The 21,143-nt window shown below is 50.1% G+C and overlaps 1 protein-coding gene across 1 annotated transcript in view; it reads left to right on the forward strand.

The window, feature by feature from the left end:
- The first annotated feature begins 517 nt into the window (after positions 1-517).
- The window catches only part of ANTXRL (ANTXR like), a 35,621-nt gene continuing 14,995 nt past the window's right edge, over positions 518-21,143 (forward strand). Inside the window, 11 exon segments of the mRNA XM_017890981.1 lie at positions 518-538; positions 631-661; positions 1,946-2,029; positions 2,104-2,171; positions 2,526-2,594; positions 2,596-2,607; positions 2,701-2,761; positions 7,714-7,812; positions 16,604-16,676; positions 17,199-17,277; positions 18,984-19,073. Coding sequence (XP_017746470.1) covers positions 518-538; positions 631-661; positions 1,946-2,029; positions 2,104-2,171; positions 2,526-2,594; positions 2,596-2,607; positions 2,701-2,761; positions 7,714-7,812; positions 16,604-16,676; positions 17,199-17,277; positions 18,984-19,073 — 687 coding nt within the window.

A 21,143-nucleotide genomic window follows, 5' to 3' on the forward strand; every position in this document is an offset into this window, starting at 1 on the left:
TGCTGAGATTACAGGCATGAGCCACCCTGGCTGGCTGTCACTTGTAATTTTTGTGTTAAATATGTTGAAAGATCTATTTTAGACTTATTGAAGAAGGATTTTTTTTTTTTTTTGAGACGGAGTCTCGCTCTGTCACCCAGGCTGGAGTGCAGTGGCCAGATCTCAGCTCACTGCAAGCTCTGCCTCCCGGGTTCACGCCATTCTCCTGCCTCAGCCTCCCGAGTAGTTGGGACTACAGGCGCCACCACCTCGCCCGGCTAGTTTTTTGTATTTTAGTAGAGACGGGGTTTCACCATGTTAGCCAGGATGGTCTCTATCTCCTGACCTCGTGATCCGCCCGTCTCGGCCTCCCAAAGTGCTGGGATTACAGGCTTGAGCCACCGCGCCCGGCCAGGGAGCTAATTTTTAACAGTCCATGTGTTTCCATGTCAACCACCTTTTTGGAGTTTTTTTCAGGAAGACAATAAAATAGGGTCTTGATCAACTTCAGAAAATGGTGCCTGAAGGACACACATCCATGCAGGCAGGATTTAGAAATGTATACACCCCTTGAGCTCCAAGAATCGATTCTAGTTTACAAGGTCTTAGAGCATCCATGTCCAGGTTCGCTATTTCTTCATTTTCTTTCAGGCAATTCGGCAGACGGAAAATTTCAACTCCACATATAAGCACCTGGGGAAACAGCTGGGCGAGAGCCTCAGAGAGCTCTGTGTGCAGATTCTGCAAGCCCACACCTGCCCTGCCTCTTGGAGCAAGTTGCTCACCTGCTCTGAGCTCCAGGTCCCTCCCCGGTGCAATGAGCATAGTAAGCCCCCACCCCATGGAGTACTGAGAACTGTGTGGGATCCTGCGTGTGCACCCCTGGTGCTCATAACCCTGAGGTGCTTGCCCTCCAGCTGGGCTGTGTGAAAAGGAAAAGGGAAGAGTCAAGGGGTTTGCCCCCTTGCACACACCTTAGTCTTCCTCCTCCCTTCCTCGTTTCCCCTCTGAGTAACTTGCATTCCCTGAATGTGTCTCAGATGATGCAGAAGGCTGTCCACAGCCGCCTACTCCCCTCCTCACTGTGTGGCTGCAGCTCTTGTCAGGAAAAGGCAGGGTTGGTTGGGAAAGGCATTGAGGTGGCCGTGGGGTCCCCTGCCCAGGTGCCACTGACCTGGAGTCCTGTATTCCTGGGCCCACAGATGCCTGCAGGGCTGCCCACAGGCTCTGCCCACAGGTGAGCCCAGCTTCTCCTCCCCCTCCCCATGGGACAGGCCTGTGCTTGTGGAGTCCTGGCTGGAGCTGCCCTCAGGCAGAGGTGGTACTGCTGCTAGTGGATGAGAGTTCAGGCAGCCTGTTGAGAAGGCGTCTGCCCCTCTGAGCTCCTCCTTTGTAAAATGGGTGCTCGGCTGAGACCTCCCTCACTCTAGGGGGTCTCTGGATAGCAGGTGCTTGGCTCTTGGCAGCCTCTCCCCTGGAGGATGAGGCAGGGGCACCTGGCCATGCCCTGGAGTGATCAGTGCTGTGGGCCCAGCAGCCCGCAGGGGTCCTGGAGTATTAGGGTGATCAGACCCAGCACCAGATCATGGGAGTGATGAAGTGTGGTGGAGTCAAAGGAATGAGAAAAAGACAGTTTGAGACAGAAAGTGGGACCAGGGGGCCATCACGAGTGTGGAGGCTGCAAAGGCCCTGGCTCTGGGAGTCCATGCTATTTATTGGTGCTCAAACAAAGAAACAGGTGGTGAGGATGCAGGGGTTGAAAAGAAACAGTGTATCAAGTGAATGAGAAACATATAGCCACTTGAGATAATGAGAGTGCTAGAAGCAAGGAGCTAGCAAGTCTAGCAGACATGCAAGCCCTGCCTCAGCTTCTCTCCCAACACTCAGCTTTTCTCCCAACACCAGAGCTTTTGGAGGTCACTTCCAGGGCCTTTGCTGAGCAGGCCACTCCTTGCTTCTCCTGCAGACAACAAGGTTTCCAGCATGATTATTGCTATGACTGATGGAACAATGATGAAACATCCATTTTTGGACACTCTCAAAGAAGTGAGTTCAGTTCGTATTTATCAGCATTTTGCTCCTTGTATTTTGGTAATTAATACTCAATGCCTTCTTTCCCTTAAGCTGAAAGGACTTGGAGCATGGGGGCCACCATTTATACCCTGGGTGTGGCTGATTATAGGAAAGACCTGGTAATTCCAAACAGGTTAACCAGGTACCAATATGGAGCCTTGTGGTCAGGTTAGGGTTAGAGTAGGGAAGGGCGTCTCAGTGGCTTTCCCAGGGCCCCCCTAAGAAGGGTCGTCTAATCTGCCTCAAATGAGTTGGGCCAACCCATGACTATTGCAGAAATGACAGCATGTCACATAAATCCCACCACACCAGAGGGGAGGGCAGAAGAGCTCCCCCCACACTCCCTGAGAGTGGACTGCTGGCTGGAGAAGGCTGTGGCTCTTAGAGCCTGGCATTCTGCTGCCCCCAAAGCATGGGGTCTGCTGCATCCTCACCCCTGGGCCGGGGATCCAAGCCAGCTCTGCTTTCTGTAGATAACAGCAATTGCAGACAGCCCTGGCCATGTGTTTGCAGTGGAGAATGGCTTCAAGGCCCTGAGAAGCAACTGTTGATGCTGTGAGTGGGTGGAGGTGAGGGGCTAGGGGCCTGGCTTCTGTGACCGGAAGCTCACTCTCCCTGCCCTGTCCCACCCCTACTCATGTGTTCCAGCTCACATCAAAGACCTGTCTTGAAGCTATGTTGGTGGAGCCTTCCTCTGTGTGTGTAGGAGGTGAGAGCTGTGGAGGCCCTGTGGTAGCCAGAGGGTGGTGTGCATGAGTGCATGCTTGTATGGAGTGTGCGTTTGTTTGGTATGTGTGGGGGAGGATGTGTGTGGGGAGTGTGTGAGTGTGTTGTGTGTATGTGGTGTGAGTGTGTTTGGTGCGTGTGGTGTGTGTGTGTAGTTTGTGTGGGTGCAGTGTGTGTAGTGTGTGTGGGAAGGTGTGCTGTGGGAAGCTTGATGTGTGTGAAGTCTGCGGGGGAGGGTAATATGTGGTCTGTGTGTTGTGTAAATGTGTGTGTGATCTGTGCGTGGGGTGTGTATATGGGCTGTGAGTGTAGTGTGTGTGGGATATGCATGAGTGATGCATCTGTGTGTGTTGTGTTGTGGGTGTATGTGGTGTGGGAGCTGAGGAGGTATGTGTTGTATGTATGTGGGGGTGTGAGTGTGTGTATGGGGCATATATGTATGTGTGTGTGGTGTATGTGCAGAGTGTGTGGCATAAGTTGGGGTGCTGTGGAAGTGTGTGGGAAGGGTACCTGGTGCGTGGTGTCTAGTGTGTGAGTTTGTTGTGTGGAGGAGTCGGGAGTGTGCTGCTTGTGTGTGTGGTGTGTGTGCATGGGATGTGTGCTGTGTGTTTGCTGTTTGTGGTGTATGTGTGTTTACTATTTATTTGTGTCTGTGGTGTGGGTATGTACAGTAGGACTAGAGTGTTTGGATGTGTTGTGTGTGTCATACGTGGGTGTCTGCATGGGTATATCTTGTGCGTGTGGCATGAGGGGAAGGAAATGGTGTGATGGCATGTGTGTATACTTTGTGCATTCAGTGGGTGGTGGGTGTGTGTGCCATAGCTGTGTGTGTATGATATGGGACGTGTAGGTATGTGCTTGGTATTTTTGGTGTATACATGTTTGCTGTTTATGTTGTGTGTGTGGGGTGTGCTGGGTGTGTGTAAGGGGAGTGGTGTGTGGTGTGTGTATGATGTGTGATGTGTGTGTTGTGTGTATGGGATGTGTGGTGTGTCTTTGGTATTTTTGGTGTACGTGTGTTTGCTATTTATGTGTGTGTGGTGTGTGGGTGTGTGTGCTTTGGGTATGTGGTGTGTGGTGTGGTGTTTATGGTATGGGGTGGGTTGAGTGTGTTTGTGGTGCAGTGTGCGTGGGTGGGTGGATGTGGATGTGTAGCCCACATGGGTGTGAATGTGAGTGTCTGTTGGTGTGGCGGGAATATGCGGGGGTGGGGGTGTGAGTACCTGTGCACAATTAGTGTATTGTTACCTCACAACAATAAGTTTAACTCTAAAGCAAGAAAAGACGTGTGAGAAGCTCTCAGGGAAACACCAGCAAATGGCATGGAGCAGCAGCTAACCCAGACCACAGGCCAGGAGCAGCCATGGCTCCTCCCAGGAAGGCCAGGCACGTGCAGAAAGTGAAATAGTTGTGAAATTTACCACATCAGCAAAAGGGGAAACAGGAACCAAGAGGTTATCTCAGGGGATGAAGAACAAGAAGTGGGGGCGTCAACATGCCACAGCACCCTGGAGCAGAAGGAAACCTCCATAGCCCAACAAAGGCGTCCAAACACCCTCGGCTCACTTCAATTCCACAGGATAAATCCCAGCATCTGTCCCTACTGTCTGGAATGTGGCAAGGGTGAGTCCCAGCATGGGTGGTGACAGCCTCGTGTGGTCCTCTGTGATGACCCCTGTCTGTCCTGACCTCCGCCTGTGCGTGCTGGGACTCTGCCTGGCCGGCATTTACGCAACTGCGGCTGCTGGAGAGGAAGGAAGGCTTGGTTGTCCTCCATCCATGGGGACAGCACAAGGCTGGGTGCTGCTGGCCCCAGAGCAGCAGCTGGGCTCTGGCCTCTCGGTTCCTAACTGCAGTGTGCCCTGGCAGTAGGCTGTGGGGACAGACACACCGTCCATGTCTGCGTTCTGCTCTCCATGGGCACACGACCAGGAGCAAATTGTCCAATGTCAGCGAGCTCCAGAGGTGCCTGCCATGAACAGAAAGGACGCGTTCAGGCCTGTCGTGAGTCCCAAGGCACTGGGCTGTGCGGGGACTGGCACAGGGCTGGGAGCTGGTGGGACCCAGAAACAGGAGCTGGGCTGACACTTCCATGATTTGTCCTGGGCTCTGTCCCTGACCCCGCCTCTCCCTGATGCAGAGCTGAGGGTAGGGGTGGAGTAGAGAGAACTCCCCTCCCCCTCGGGGTCTCTCTGCTGCTCCTGTTTAAAGCCGCTCAGCTGTGCAGCAGTTGTGACAGCTGTGCTCCTCTGATGATGTCCCCTGGACATGCACAGGCTGTGGTGTCTGAGCAGCCCTGTCAACCCCAGGTGAGGATGTGAGTCGTCACTCCTCCCTGGAGGCAGCTGAGTTGAGGTGACAGCTGCCCTCTGCCCACCAGCTCGGCCCTCTGCCTCTGCCCATGTGGCCTGGCAGTCACAGCCCTGAACTGTCAGCTGTTGGCTAACTTGGGCAAAGCTGCCCGACATGGAGGGTGACAGTCACAGGAGGGAAGGGCCAAGGCAGGAGCCTGAAACCCAAATGCAGCAGAATGAGCCCTGTCAGCAGGCTGCCGCCGAGAAGCCAGGAGGGCTCCAGGGAGCCCAGAAAGGAGGCCAGGGAGGGAGGCACGTAGCCCAGACTCCCCCGTTTAGCCCTGGGACTCATATCCAGCCTGGGAGAGGCCTCTGCTGGCCTCACTGCTCCAGGCCATTCCTGAGCCCATCCCCTACACATGCTGGAGGGTTTTGGCAGGTGCCTCCCTTCCAAGCCTGCCAGGTATCTGAGGCTCTTAGCAGGACCCCCATGCCGTCCAGGGGCCACTCCCTATCCTGGATGCCCTGTGCAGAGGTGGGACCAGGTGGAACATAGGAACTCTGCAAGCCCTGCCTCACCTTGAAGGGCCGAGCCCACCTTCCTTTGCAGCCCTGCTCATAGGGCACCTCCTCCTGGAAGCCTTCCCTGATGACCAGCCAGCCCCTCTGACTCCCTGCAGCCAAGGGCTTGGTCTGTGCCTCTCATCAGTCACTTGTCACCCAGGATGTATCATGACTTCTGGTTGTCTATGTCCAAGTATGATTTTCTTCTTTAGTTCCTTGGTTTTCTTCCACCCTTTGTTGTTGAAATTTTCAAACCTATAGGTGAATGGGAAGGATTGTGCAATGAACACAAACACACCTCTGTCCACCACTGGGATTTTACACTGAATGTTCGCCCATGCTCCTTTATCTCTCCCTCTCTCTCTCTTTTCATCTATCCACCTTGAAAAAAAAATGCTTACAATACATGGAATACATAGTCCTAAGACAGACTAGAATGTAATTTGCAACCACCCCGACTGAAGCTTTGGGGCAGCCCTGGGTCCTGCTCAGGGTGGCCGAGTTGGGTTGACCCAGGGGTGAAGGCCACAGGCCCAGTTGCTCCCTCCTGGGCACACACTGAGCCCAGGTCCGGCTGGCCAGGGCCCTTTGGACACCTGAGTGAGGAAGATGTTGAAAATGCTACCTGATGGCATCAGATTTGGAAGCAGCTGCTGTCGGCCTTAGTGGTGGGAGAGGACCCGATACTTGCCCTGAGGCAGGGCCAGGTCTGGTTGCTCAGCACAGGGCACCAAGCTGGCCTTTCCTGCTCTCTCCCAGCCTCAGTGCCCCCACCAGGCCCAGGGTCTTCTGAGGGCAGCGTAGTATCCATCAAGTGGGTGCCCACAAGGGCTGGGCTGGCACCTTGAGCGGGAAGAGCAAGCCAGGCCTAGCTGACTGATGTCAGCAGTCAGTGTGCGGGTCTTTGGAGTGAGGCAGGCCTGGGAGCTCCTCATCTGAGGAGCGTGGTTCCCTAGGTCCCAGCCAGGAGCTGATGCGGAGAAACACAAACCCACTGAGGCCTGCATTTCCCATTTTCCAAGAAAGCTAGAAATCTGGATATTTAGGGGAAATGGTCAGGCTTTTAACTGTGGGCCCCCATTTTTGAAAATACTTGAAAGCCTCAGAAAGCATATTGGCAGGCCAGCTTCACCCACAGCCCCCCTCGAAGGTGTGACGCTGCAGGAAAGCAGGAAGCAGGGTTCAGAGGAAGCTTTCCTTGGGTGCATGGACCAGGGGCACCCCAGGCATCCACAGGGATTGGAATGAGCGGGGCCTGGGTCAGGAGGCAGGCATGAAGGCCAATGCCCTTGGCAGCTTCAGACCTGCAGGAACCCCAGCTGGCTCCTGGGGCCAGCCCCACCTGTCCTGTGTCCCCTGTGGTGTTTGTCTCAGGGTGGGAGTCACAATGGTGGAAGGACACACTTCCTGAACCTCAGGGTGGGTGCCCTGTGGTCCTTGCTGGGTCAGGAAGAGCAGGAGGTGAGGAATCACCTGTAGGTCTCTGGAATCGCAACTGAAACTGGGCCTCTGTGATGGATTCCCCTGAGCAGTCCTGGCCCTGCCCCTGTGGGTGTCCTCCCTGCCAGAGGCACACAGAAAGACAGGGAGGAGAAACCCCAAGTGTTCAGCAGCCCTGAAGGAGGCATCCAGTCCTGGGTGCCCAGCTGAGTCATGAGACATGGTGTCTTCAGGCAGCATTATGGCTCTGCTTACACCTTACATCAGGGAGGGCCCGGCTGAGTGCACAGCCAGTACCCCTGGGGACTGAGGGAGCACCACAGATTTCAGGGCAGGGATAGCACTTTGAGCCTGCCCTGTGCAGGGACCAAGGCCTTTCCTGAGCGTGTTGGTTCAGGGGTGGTAGGGAGAGAGTCCTTGAGTGTACTCAAGGCCCAGCTGCCTCCTCCTGGACCCTCAGTGAAACCAGATGAAGATTTGACCCAGTGGACACATAGATGTTGGTCAAACACCGCTCCTTCCTTACAGGAGCCTCTGCAAATTCAGTTTTGGGGGAGGATCTCCAGGATCAGGGAGGTCAGAGGGGAGGCAGCCCTCCACTCTTCCACACTCAGACTTTTGAATGTTGTCCTTGCAGGATCCTACCATGTGGTTGTTCATGGAAATGGCTTTCAGAATCTAAAGAAACAGGATGAAGTTATTTGCAGATTTATCTTTAATGAAAGCACTACCATTGGTAAGTTGTCTCCTCGGTGCCTCTGAGTCACATATTTCCCACACAATGCTGCCTTTCCCCACAGCTAGCCAAGCCTCCCAGCCCTTGCCAACCTTTCCCTTGGACCCGGTGGGGTTATGGGTGTTTACAAGGCCATGAGGGCAAGTGGAAGGAGGTACTGGGAAGCCCGGCCACCCTCCTTCATCTGCCCCAGGCAGGGGGAAGTAAACAAATCCAAAGGAGCATCTCAAGATCAGGGCTTTCCCCCCTCAGTTAAAGGGCTGGAAGGGACCCGAAGCCGCCACAAGGGGCTTCTCCTGGGAAATGGTGGGCAGCCGACGGAAGTCTGACCTGGCTTAGCCAGGTGCACCAGTAAAGCTTGCCCAGAAGGGGGTGTGTTTTACCTTGCAATTGAGGGAGGATGGCCAGCCTGTAGGCCTGGCCCTGGAATCTCTGGCTCAAGGCAACACATTGCCTGGTGTCCACCTTGACCAGGAAATGAGTGTTTTCTACTCTGAGGGCCTCTGGGTTTTCTCAATTTTATACAATGGAGGCCAAAATTATGGTGCTGGCTGTGGGCATTCTTTACTGAATGGTGTGGGCCCAACAAATGTTTAAGTTTTTTAAATTTTTTGAGGTTTTTGGAAATGTGTTGCGCATTATGCTGTTATGATTTCCAGCATCCCAAACCGCAAATTTGAAATCTGAAATTCTCCTATTGAGCATTTCTTTTGAAACGTCATGTTTTGGTGGCTTCGAAGTAAATGTCAGAATTTTTTTGAAGCATATTTGATGTAGAATTTTTCCATATTTCAGATGGTCAGGCCACAGTGTTGCACCTAACTATGGCAAAATCACATGTTGGTAAGAGCAAGGTTGTTCGTGGAAAGGGCTATAGTATTTTTTAAAAATCTCCTGAGTTATTTTGACAATAGTTAGGCCATCAGGGGGACCTCTGTGATGGTGCAGTAGCCTGACGAAGTTGCCACAGTCCAGGGCAGAACGAGCTGTGCCCCTGGGTGGCTGGGAGGGTCCGTGTGCCTTCCCCACTGAGCCGGCCTGGGGTGGCAGTTGGATTTTTTGCATCCGTCCTTTGATCTTCCCAAGTGGCCCCTTGATAGCTTCCACTGATCTGTGAAGTATGTTTCACATGACATCTAATTCCAGGGCCTATGGCCTAGGATGACTTCTCTTCCCCAAGAGGCTTCCTGGCCATTTTCCTCCTTCCCATGAGTACATAGGAAGGGCTGGGCCTGTCATCCCCACATTCCCACTCATCAGCATTGTGTGGATGGTCTCAGGGAATTCGGTTTTCACTGGGTTATACTTTCTTGAGAGTGTCTTAGGGACTGAGCAGCCCCTTTCTAAGGAAAGCTAATGCTTATTGAGCACTTACATCAGATATTGTACCAAGTACCTTACACACAGTATCTCCCTGAATCCTCAAAGCAGCCTGACAGAAATTCCTTTGTATGTGTCAACCTAAATAACAGACAAGGGCTCTTTACAAGAAAACGATGTTCATCTGAGAATGGACATCACAGTGGGAATGCGCATCCATAGGAAACTACGTGCATATTCAGGAAGGTTCAATTTGACAGGAGATGTGAGGAGGATTACATAATTGTTTGAGTTAATTCTTCTTGGCTACTAAGATCAATAATAATAGAGATGACCTCAATGTGAGGTTGCACGGGCAGTAGCTGGGCAGATGTCCTGGCAGAAGTATTTTTTGTGTAAGGTTGCAATGGTCTTTGTACAAGGTTGTAGTTTTTAGAGATTTGTGGTAGTTTTTGTTATCAGGTATACAAGCTCGTGAATCTTCTCTTCATAAACTTCCCCAATTCAGCTTGCCAGGATTTTTTTTTTTGTTGTTGTTTTTTAACATGTTAACTCCATTTTGATTCTGACAACTTTCACAGTTTCTCCCTTTTGATCAAGATCTTTCTGCAAATGCCTCGCAAATCAATCATTCTGTAATTAGGTTTTGACTGTCCCTGGATAATGGGATGGGCCTGTCCTGGTTGCATGTCTTGGTTCATTTTGGAGGGGGCAACTGGTAACTAGGAGTAAATGTCAAACTCTTTCAGCCGCATTTGACCTTTCAAGGATATTTGAAAGGAGTGACTCTCAGGCTAAGTCTATCTTGAGTCCATTATTAAGTTCAATTTTGTGGGTTCCATAGTCTTGCTGTTGTCTCAAAGTGATGGGCTAGCATTATTATAGCAAAGTTGTACTTCTGCAAAAATTTAACAAGTAACATATAAAAAGTTTAAAAATGGAAAATACAGTTTGCATAATAGTTTTGATCCATGAACCTAGGCTTAAAGACAACTGTATTAGTTTGTTCTCATGCTCTTAACAAAGACATAGTTGAGCCTGGGTACGTTATAAAGGAAGGAGGTTTAATTGACTCATAGTTTCACTTGGCTGGGGAGGTCTCACAATAATGCTGGAAGAGCAAGAGACATCTTACATGTGGTAGGCAAGACAGAATGAGAGCCAAACCAAAGGAGAAACCCCTTATAAAACCATCAGATCTCCTAAGACTTCTTCACTACCACAAGAACAGCATGGGGGAAACCACCCCCACGATTCAATTATCTCCCACTGGGTCCCTCCCATAACAAGTGGGAATTATGGGAACTACAATTCAAGATGAGATTTGGGTAGGGACACAGCCAAACCACATCAGTAACCCATCGAATGAATCAAATGATCATAAGGAATTAGGTGAGATCTGTTTTAACCATGTGGCCTGTTTTCTTACTCTGTGTATATTGGTATTGACTTTCCCAGCGGAATTTATCCAGGTATGGCATGTAGTATCAGCAATTGTACAGACATTTTCTTATTTAACCAATGTATACCAAAAGATCTCTTAGGTCAGATTCTGTCAAGTTACAAGCAAAAGGTACTAACTGTGAATTTTTTTTTTTTTTTTTTTTTTGAGACGGAGTCTCGCTCTGCCGCCTAGGCTGGAGTGCAGTGGCGCGATCTCGGCTCACTGCAAGCTCCGCCTCCTGGGTTCACGCCATTCTCCTGCCTCAGCCTCCCGAGTAGCTGGGACTACAGGCGCCTGCCACCAAGCCCGGCTAATTTTTTTGTATTTTAGTAGAGATGGGGTTTCACCGTGTTAGCCAGGATGGTCTCGATCTACTGACCTCGTGATCCGCCCGCCTCGGCCTCCCAAAGTGCTGGGATTACAGGCGTTAGCCACCGCGCCCCGCCTAACTGTGAAATTTCAATGACTCTGTTATCTTGCCAAGTGAGCAAGGTAGCCCTAAGGAGTGTAAGAGTCTCATTATACTATGGAGTCTTTGCCAATGTCTTGAAAAAAGCTGTCTGCAGTGTGCAGAGGTCAACTTCTCTTCCTGATTTGCAGTTTGTCGCTGGTCATGGCATCGAATGGTTTGGCTAACTTTTTATGTGCCCCATACGTCAGGCACAAGGCTGGTGTCTTAAAATTCATCTAGTTTCAGCTTATGGGGCTTTGGGAACAGAACAGTTTTCCATTTATAGTAATTCCATGGAAGAAGGTTGGATTGGAGGAACATAGAATAATTCGGGATGTGGTCTAGTCTATAGACAGATAACAAGAACTTGGACAACAACCGAGTGTAAATGCTTTTTGAGTAGAATCCAAAAAACTTAGAATAGCCATGGTTAAAAATCTGATAAAAGTTCACAATCGACAAGAAAATTTAGTTGTTTCCATTACCTGCAGGAATTTAAGACATCAACCATAATCATGACTGATAGCATCATATCACAAGTATCAGACTTATAAATTTCATATAATGTTTAGAATACTCACATCAATAACATAGCCATATAAGTAAAACTTTAAAGAAGTTTTAACATAACAACCCAAATTATGACTGATAGTATATTAGATTTTGTTATGTAATTTTTAGAACATTCCTATCAATAGCCTACCCACAAATGTGACTAAAAGAAGATGTAGCCTCATGTCTCACTTGACAATCCTTGTCATATGATTTACCAAATAAGCCTAATCATTTAATATCTCTATAAATTAAAAGATATCTTCTTTGATATTCTCCAGGGACCCAACTGGAAAATCTCAAAGTTAATTGCAGTTCAAAAAGACTTAATTTAGAATTTTGATCCAAGAGAAGCCCACCAAAAATGTCAAGAGATTCAAAGCCCTAGATCAAAATAGAATCATAAGTCACTGTTAAATAATAGTCATTCATTTAACTTGAGTGATTATCACGAAACTTCAAAAGCAATACAGAAAGTTACAAAGATTTTAAAACCTTAACCTGTTCAAAGCTCAGTTTTCTTAAGTAATCGAAAATTTAATAAAGACAACACAGAAAATTATCTTGGTAAAATATAAATATATAAATTGCTTGTCTTTTAGGTCAGTTACCAAAAGGTAAAAAAAGAAATCTCCTGCAATGTAATTGCTTCTTCTCATGGGAAGCCCATTCAGTCTGGAAATTGAACCTGATGAAAGGGTCCTGAAATTCAGTTAGAGATAAAATAACATATCCAAGGGTTATGAGTGTACACTCATAGAAGAGTGTAGACAAGAAGACTAGTACCTTGAGCAGAGGAACATAGAGCTCTTAGATAAAGTAAAAACACGTGAAGTTTCTTGGTAGCATGGAACAATTCACGCATATCAAGAAAAGCCAAGAATACGTAATCTAGTTATATTAGAGGAAAACATTGTTTTTCTTGGCCTTCAAAATAAACATTATAGTGCCAGGCCATAAAAGCCGAGTTAGAACTGGAGGAAAAAAGTTAGAGCAACTGATGAAAAAGTTGGAGAAGAGAGTTATCACCTCAGCCAACCAAAAAGCTGCAACTTTTCAGAGGAAGAGAGTAGGAGCGCTGCAGGCTATGGTGTATGGCCTGCAAACCATGTGCAGTGGGACGCAGCAGAAACTGAACTTCTGAAATAAGAATCTGAGGAAGATTCTACCTTAATAAATAAAATTACCATTCTTCATGAAAAAGATTGCATTCCTTACCTGAAACTGGGGAAATGAAACGGATCTCAGGAAAAAATGTGCCAGAAATAGAAACTGACTGCAGTTTAGAAGATGGCTGTTAAAGAAAACAGAAGTCAGAATTAAAAATCACAACCTCTTGCAATTTTACTAATAGCAAATCAATATTTCAAGAAAACTTTGGTATTCTAACATAGGAGACCAATTTTTTAGTTTAGTATTACTGTATTTTTAATACCAGAGCTCAATCTTTATGAAGACTTATAAATAATTTTATTCTGATTATTACCAAGTCAATTACATGCAAAATTTTTTTCATCAATTTACCTGCCATAAACATTTTTGTTTTTGTTGCATTTGCTTTTGGGTTCTTGGTCATAAAGTCTTTGCCTAAACCAGTGTCTAGAAGGGTTTTCTGATGTTATCTGCTAGAATTTTATAGTTTCAGGTCTTAAATTTAAGTCTTTGACTCATCTTGAGTTGATTTTTGTATAAGGTGAGAGATGAGGATCCAGTTTTATTCTTCCACGTGGTGGCTTGCCAGTTATCCTAGCACCATTTGTTGAATAGGGTGTCCTTTCCCCACTTTATGCTTTCGTTTGCTTTGTCAAAGATCAGATGGCTGTATGTAAGTATTCGTGTTTATTTCTGGATTCTCTATTCTGTTCCATTGGTCTATGTGCCTACTTTTATACCAGTACCATGCTATTTTGGTGACTATAGCCATGTGTATAGTTTGAAGTTGGGTGATGCGATGCCTCCAGATTTGTTCTTTTTCCTTAGTCTTGCTTTGGCTATGTGGGCTTTTTAGGTTCCATATGAATTACAGACACATGGAACCAAACCAAAATTGTTGTTCACAGGGATTTTAACCCAGGTGTGCAGATCAAACAAATATTTAATTAGGCATGCAGAACTAAAAGTGAATTTGCCAGAAAAGACATGCCTCACAAACAAATGTAAATTATGTAGAAACAAGGGTGCTCAAATCAGAAGAACACTTGTCATTATACCAGAAAGAATTTACCAGAAAAGACAAAACATTGTTATCATTTCAGGAGGGATGTAAGGTCTTTGGTTACAGTGGCCTTATCCAAATTAGATGCTGAATGAAGTCAAGAGCTTCTACCCAAAAGTAGGAGGCTCAGCCTGAGAGAAGACTCTCCAGGGCAGAAAAGGCAAGCACAGAAACAGAGAGCTCCAAGGGCTCAAGTGACGACTGCACACCAGTTCCAAGAATGGCTGATTTCTTCCAATAGTGGTCCTACTCCAGGTCCTATGTCTGGACACCATTTATGTCAACCTAAACAACAGAGTTTCTCTCTAAAAGAAAACAGTACTTATTCAGGAACAGTGCCTGGCACTGGGAATATGTGTGCCATAGTAATGTGCATAATCAGGAAGGTAACAGAAGACAAAGGCTTTTAAAGGAGAAATGAGGATTAGGGAATTGTTTTGAGATCATTACCCTTGTCTAACAGATCAATAGCAAGGGTGACACTAGTCCAAGGCTGGACAGGCAGTTCTTGGGCACATGTTCCTGTGGAAGTATTTTTTGTGTTAAGTTTGCAATGGCTTTTGTGCAAGGTTGTGGTTTTTGCAAAGTCTTTTGTGATAGTTTTTGTTATCAGACATATAGGCATAAAACCCTCTATTTGCAGCCTTTCTTAGCCCTGTTTGTCATGGACTTTAATTTTTTTTTTTTTTTTTTGAACACAAATGACTCCAATTTTAGTTTTCCTGACAACTTTCCCGTATGGATAGAGAACTAGAGAGAAGCATGGATGGAAGAGCCTGCCCAGGGCCTACAGTTCATGTTGCAGGCAGGAAAGTAGACCCAGGGCGATCTGGCTGCCCTAACCAGGGCCTTCTGCCTCCTGTGATGGCAGCTGCTGGGAGGGGGTACCCAGCCACCTCCATGAAGGGCATTCAGCTGCCTCCTCTGTGGGCCTGTGGCTGCACTGGCTTTCCCTACCCTGGAGGTTTACCGTCTACCTTTCCATACACAGGCCGACTGACGTCTCGCAGCGGGGAGCCCGTGCCACAGCTCTGGGCACCTACGTAGATGGCCATTCTGCTCCTGGTTGATGGTTTGTCCGGGAGTAAAAAGCTTGTTTTTAAAAATAATTGAGAACAACCTTTAAACCTATTTTCACTATTAGGAAGATATCCCCTGAAAATGTCCCTGGAGCGTTGGCCACCACTGAACACGCCTCCCCTGCACTCCCCACTAGATGGCAGCACGCCTTCCCTGGCCACGGATGCCAGCCTGGAGGTGCAGGGCAGGGAGAGACTTCCCTCTGTCCTGCATCTGTCCCTATGGGGAAGCAGGGGCAGAGCCTGGTTCTGGCTTCTGGGAAGCACCTGGATACCATTTTTGTCAACCAAAATAACAAACAGAGAGAGTGTCTCTAAACAGAAATGCTCTTTATTCAGGAACAGGGCATGGAAAACACATGCCAGAGTAAACAATGTGCATATTGAGGGAGGTGAAAAAAAAAAAAAACAGAAAATTTTACAGGAAAATGAGGAGGATGCCATAATTGTTTTGAAATCATCCTTGGCAAAAAGGTCGATACCACGGGTTCTGCCAGTCCTAGGTTGCCAGGCAGTTGCTGAGCCCTGGGAAGCCAGGGTCCTGGCAGCCGAGCCCAGTGGGTAGAGAGTTGGAGCAAGGCCAGCAGGCAGATGCCCATGCCCTCCCCCACAGTTCAGGAGGCGTGAAAAGGGTGTGGGCTCAGGAGTGAAAAGGTTCTGTGTCTACATGTTACTGAACTCTCCTGAGCCCACCACGCTCCCACAAAAATGAATAAATAAATATATAAATAAGTAAACATTGGGACAGAAAATTACAGACTTAAAACAAACAAACAAAACCAGTCCCCTCTTCAGGCTTCCCCCTTTTGGTAAATGGTGTCACTGTCCAGCCGGTTGTTCTGGTCAAACTCTCAAATGTCATCTTCGACTCCTCCGAGCTTCCTCTTCACATCCATCCCACCAGCAAGTCCTGTTGCCTCCATGTGCAAAATATATCCTGGATCTGCCCAACCTGGACAGATTCACTGCACAAGAAATAAAATCCTTTCCAGGGCCCACGAGGCCCTGCCCCCTGTTCTGGGTCACCTCTTTCCCTCCTTGACAAAGTCAGCGAGTCATTGCCCAGGGCATTGGCACATGATCTTTGCCTGGCTGGCTCCTCATCTTTTAAATCTCAGCTGAAATGCCACCTCTTTAGAGATAATTTATTATTCATGGAAGTTTTCAACAGTATACAAAATAACAAGAATTGTGCAATGAACCTACTTTCAATAATTCTCAACCTGTCCCCACCTGCTTTCCTTGGTACCCTTACCACAGAGTATTTTGAAGCAAATCCCTGGCCTTGCATCATTTCATGATCCTCTAGACCAGAAATTGTGGCTCTACAAGATAGGAGAAGTCACGCATAATGAGGTGGCTGTCCCTTCCCCTCTGGTCCCCTCACCTTCTCTGGTCATGGACATCACAGCACATTGCACTCTTTGTCATCTGTTTTGTCCTGTTTATTTTATTTTATTTTTTAAAAATTTTGTTTTCTGTGTCCCATGCAGTCTCTAAATGTGAGTCCCTTGAGAGCAGGGACTCTGCCTGCCTGTTCCTGTTACACAGCAGAGCGCTGCACAGGGCCTGGGTGTGGCAGGTGCTTGCAGGGGTCTATGCAATAGGAAGGCAGAGCCCACATGCCAGTCCTGGGCCACAGGGTCAGCCCTGCATGCTGAGGACACACATGGGGAGGAACAGTGGACAGACAGGTGCGTTGACATTCTTCTCATGTCATTTTCTTTTAGATGAAAAGCCAACCAGTATGGACAAGACTTCCAAAACTTGCCCTGGACCAAAGACAGAAAAATCTGGCAGGAGGCCCTATAGGGTATGAGGCCAGGGTGTCAGGGTTGGGCACAGTGAGGTATACAGAATGTGGATGTCCCCCCCACCGCCACCCTGCTGGGGCTGCACGTGTCTGCCACTGGGCTAAGGGCACTTTCCCCACCTTCTATCATTGGTGGCCCCAAAGGTATTCAGGGATCTGCAGCGTTCTAGGGTCTGTGAGGGGGACAGGATGCAGGAGATGATTGCCCGAGGAATGGTACCTTTGCTTCAGGTTGCCTCTCAGAGTTAAGCCAACAGATTCTGTAAATACAGAAGAGCCAGGATGGTGACACCAAGCAGTGGTCCCTGGTCATTTAGGACACGGTCACAATGGCATGAGACCCCATGCAGGGCCCCTCACTGTCTGACCCACTTACCCTTTGGTCATCATTGCTGAGTTGACCTGCAAGTGTTTGGGGAATGACCTCTCACGACCCATGCTGTCCACTGGCCAAGGGCAAGAACTGCATCTCTCCGGGCTGGCTCTCACCATCTGCGTTTTCTGTGCTTTAGGGAGTACTTTATTGAAGTCAGCTTGAACAACGGCAAAACATTCTTCAAGAGCAATGTCAGCGTCACCAGCACCACATGTGTGAGTACCAGGATGGGGTTGCAAACACGTATGAGGACTGTCCAGAGCCTCTGCACTAGGAGAAGAGATATACCCTGGGGAGGACAAAAGGGCGGGCAGTTCCCAGGCAGTCCCAGCAAGTAGTGTGTGCAGCAGGCACCTGAGGCCACTCCAACCAGGCTTCCAGATGGTGCAGGTGGGTGAAGCTAGGAGGCTATCTGCCAGAAGCCAGAGTCCAGCACCTCCTGAGTGTCCAGCTTCTCCACATGGACCTCCCAGGCCCAGGAGTTCTGGAGGATTCCACACACTGCCGTCAGGGTGTATGTGTGCTGCTGAACTGGTGCCCTAGCTGCTGATCTGGTCCTAAACTCGCTCATGACCCTGGCCCCCGAGCCTGCCTGGTTGTAACCTGCTGTCATTGCCCAGATACCTTGAACCTTTCTGCCTCTGCTCCTTGCTTGGGTCCCTGAGATGTCCCTCTCTGCTCCCTTGCTGAGTTCTGCATTTCGTTCTCTCCTGCTGGCTGAAGGGGAGGCTCTCGGGCACTGGGACCTGGGCTCAGCTCCAAGAGGCCCCTGGGAATGGAGGTGCTGTGTCCTAGGAGTCTGCCCTTCAGAGCTCCACATCTTTGGGCAGCTTGGCCCAGGGCCGCATAGGCAGGAGGATGTGCTGGAGGGATGGGCGGGAGGCCTGAGCCCACTCTACTGCCTTGTACCCAGTCTTACTTGTGAGGATGCACCAGTGTTGACAGTCCTCCCTCTGGGTCTACCCCTGCCTGTCCCTGCATATCCAAGCATGGATTAGCAGACTGAACACACACATTCCCCATCAGGAATCCACCCACTAAAGGCTCCACAGTGACAGGCACATCAGGAGCAGCCCTGGGGCTCCAGCCTCACCAGCGGCCTTCATGCTCAGCCTCAGTGGTTCCTCTCCTTCAGCCAGCTGGGTTCTCAGCACAGGCCCCCTCTCCTCCTCTCCCCTTCCCTCCCCGCCCTCCCCTGCCCTCCCCATCTTTCTCTCTAAACAGAGCTCTGGGTTTGGGGAAGGCCTGGGCAGCTTGTATTCACACGGATGCCGCCCAAGTTCCCTTCATCGTGAAGAACACCCAGAGAAGAGTTCCTGTTGCTTACACCCCATGTGGCCCTGGTTCTGAGCCAGGACTTTCTCTGAGCTTTCTAAACCTCACAAGTGCCCCCAGGGAGGGAGGCCTATTCTCTTTGCAGAGGTGTGGAGGCTGAGAATCAGAGCTGTGTGTGGATGTGCCCACAGTCCAGAGCCTGGAAGTGGGGATATAGACTATTGGGGATGGATCTGGGTCTCCTGTCCTTGCTCCTGCACCTGCACCTCTCTTGGCCACAGCACCCCCACCCTTGCCCATCGTTGTACCTGGAGATTTTGGGGTCCTCCCAGAAGTCTTGTGCTGCAGGCAAGGTGTGCAGTGAGGGTGGGTTTGTCAGACAGTGTGAACTTCCAGGACTTTCTTGACAGGGCTCTTGGGCAGAGACTTTCAGCGGGGCCAGAGGAGGGGTTTGTAGTTCCCTTGGGAGCATCCCTTATCCCCGACCCCACTATTGTGCCTTGAGGTGGGACCACCTGTAGAGAAGGGGGAGTGGGCAGATAGGCCCCCAAGTGGTGGGCACAAGGATGAGGCTACCCAGGCCCTCCCAGGCCTGGCATTCCTCTGTCCCTTAGGCGTAGTTCATGGTGCTCTCTTTCTCCACCAGGGCATTTTTCGCAACTGGCTCTATTTTGTGCCTCCCCTGCTGCTTGCACCACTGCTACTATGTTGTGTCTGGCGGCTGTGCTGCAAGAAGGCAAGTGATTTTTCCCCACCCAGCCCTGGGGCCCAGGTACAGGCCCGTCCTCTGAGGGACTCTAACATGTGACTGCCCCATGATCCCGCCTGTGGGAAGTTTCCCTCAGCTCCTGGCTCATCACATGAGCCCAGGGAGTGGCAGACCTGTCCACACGTTCCCAGAGCCTAGCAAGCCTGGGCTTCTGCAGGGCCTCCTGTCCCGGGCTGGCCACAGAGAGCTGGCCGGGGATGCCCTGGACAAGCGGGTGAGGCCTGCCCTGGCTCCTAGAGAAAAGTGACCCCAGAACCCCTGAAACCAGGGCTGCCTCAACAATCCGGACTTTCGGAAGCCTCAGATGGACAAGGGCCAGGAGGCGGCCTCTGTGTGGAGGGAGGAAGACAGGGTCCCCCATGAAGTCCTGATGGCCCAAATGGAGGACGGTGCTGTAACCCCCAGCTGTCTGTGCCTTGAGGAACCAGCGTGGATCTCGGCACATGTCTGGTGCCTTCCCCATTCCTTCATCTGTCTTTACTGAGCTCCGGCTTCCCCTGGGCCCCATGCTGGGCTGGGGAGGGACAGAAATGAAGCTCCCCACGGGCAGCTCACAGTCTTGGTTTGTCGGGGCTGGGGGTGAAATGTCCACCCCACAGAAGTGGGAAGGGCTCCCTATAAGGCAGAGCAGGAGACAAAAGCAGAGACGGAGCCCAGGGCAGGGAGGGTGGAAGGGGTGCTGGGAGCTGGGGCGGAAGAAGCCAGCCCAGAGAGCTGCAGACAGAGGATAGAGCAGAGGGAGGAGGGGACAGAGCTCAGCCCCTTCCCCAGGCTTCGGATGCGGGTGTGGCTCCGTTTGGCTTCTCTGGATCCCTGTCTCCTGGCAGGGATGAGGGGCTGGCTGGGGTTAGCTTCTAGGGACTGCAGGGCTGAGGGGTGAAGGATTCCTGGCAGGCACCAAGCTGGGAGGGACACAAGCCCAGTGAACACAGGGACCAGGAGTCTGGGAGCAGGCTGTGGCTCACCTGGGCTGGGGACCCACCCCAAGGGCCATATGCAGTGGTGAGTAACTGAGGCAGGAGGCCCTGGGCCTCAGACAGGGTGGGAACAGGCCTCCCTGGTCAAGGATGGCCTCTGCAGTGCTACATAGTGGGCCCAGGGAGGCTGCATCTGCAACCAGGTGGATGCAGACAGTCACCTGCAAATGCTGGGACCATTGCACAGCCCCCAGGGCAGGCCTCCTCCAACAAGGCTGGCCTCGAGAGAACCAAGGCAATTGGGACGAAGTCGTTAGTATTCAGGGGAAGAGGCATGTCTGCAAACCAGGAAGAGTTTGCGTGTTTCTCACGTGAAGGACGGTCCCCTGTGGTGTGGGCTTCTCACTGGTCCTTTCACTCTCCAGACGCACATCTGGGAGTGGCCAGCACTGTGCCCGGTGCTGTGGCAATGACACCATATCCTTGCTCTTAAGAGTTGTCTGAAAAGTCAGCAAACCATTGTTTTTTTTTTTTTTGGTGTTAGAGCAGGAGATACCACCATCTCCACCACCACAACTTCCGCATCCACTGCCTCTGCCCCCCGCTCCTGTAAACACCTGCCCCACCGTGATTGTTGCTGTGGGTGTCAAGGAGTGTGTGGGATGAGAGGGATAGAGGTGAGAAGCACAGTGGAGAGGGGCTGCAACCCCCAGGCTGGGACTACAGGAGGAGGGGGCAGCTGGGTCCCACTGCAGAAGCCTGGGCCCTGGAGGAAGGCAGGCTCTATGGAGAATGGACTTTGGTCACCTGGTGCCAGGAGAAACCAGAGGTCCACCTCATGCTAGTGCCCCAGTGGCAGGCATATGTGAGGGCTCCTGTCCCCTGCACCACCAGGTCTGTCCCCACACATTGAACTCCCTCCCTAGAAGGATCCGTTTCTGTACAGTGGCAGCTTTTGATGTCTGACCTGTCCCTGGTTCCCACAAGGGTGCCTCAGCTCTGGCGGTGGCCCGGGGCTTTAAACCACCTGCCTGCAGGTGCATGGGTCAAGCAACCTGAGTCACAAAAGGTCATGTAGATCAAAAAAAAAAAAAAAAAAAAAAAAAAAAAAAAAAAAAAA

The sequence above is a fragment of the Rhinopithecus bieti genome, unplaced genomic scaffold (assembly GCF_001698545.2).
Source record: "Rhinopithecus bieti isolate Rb0 unplaced genomic scaffold, ASM169854v2 scaffold_20951, whole genome shotgun sequence".
Taxonomy (NCBI): Eukaryota; Metazoa; Chordata; class Mammalia; order Primates; family Cercopithecidae; genus Rhinopithecus; species Rhinopithecus bieti.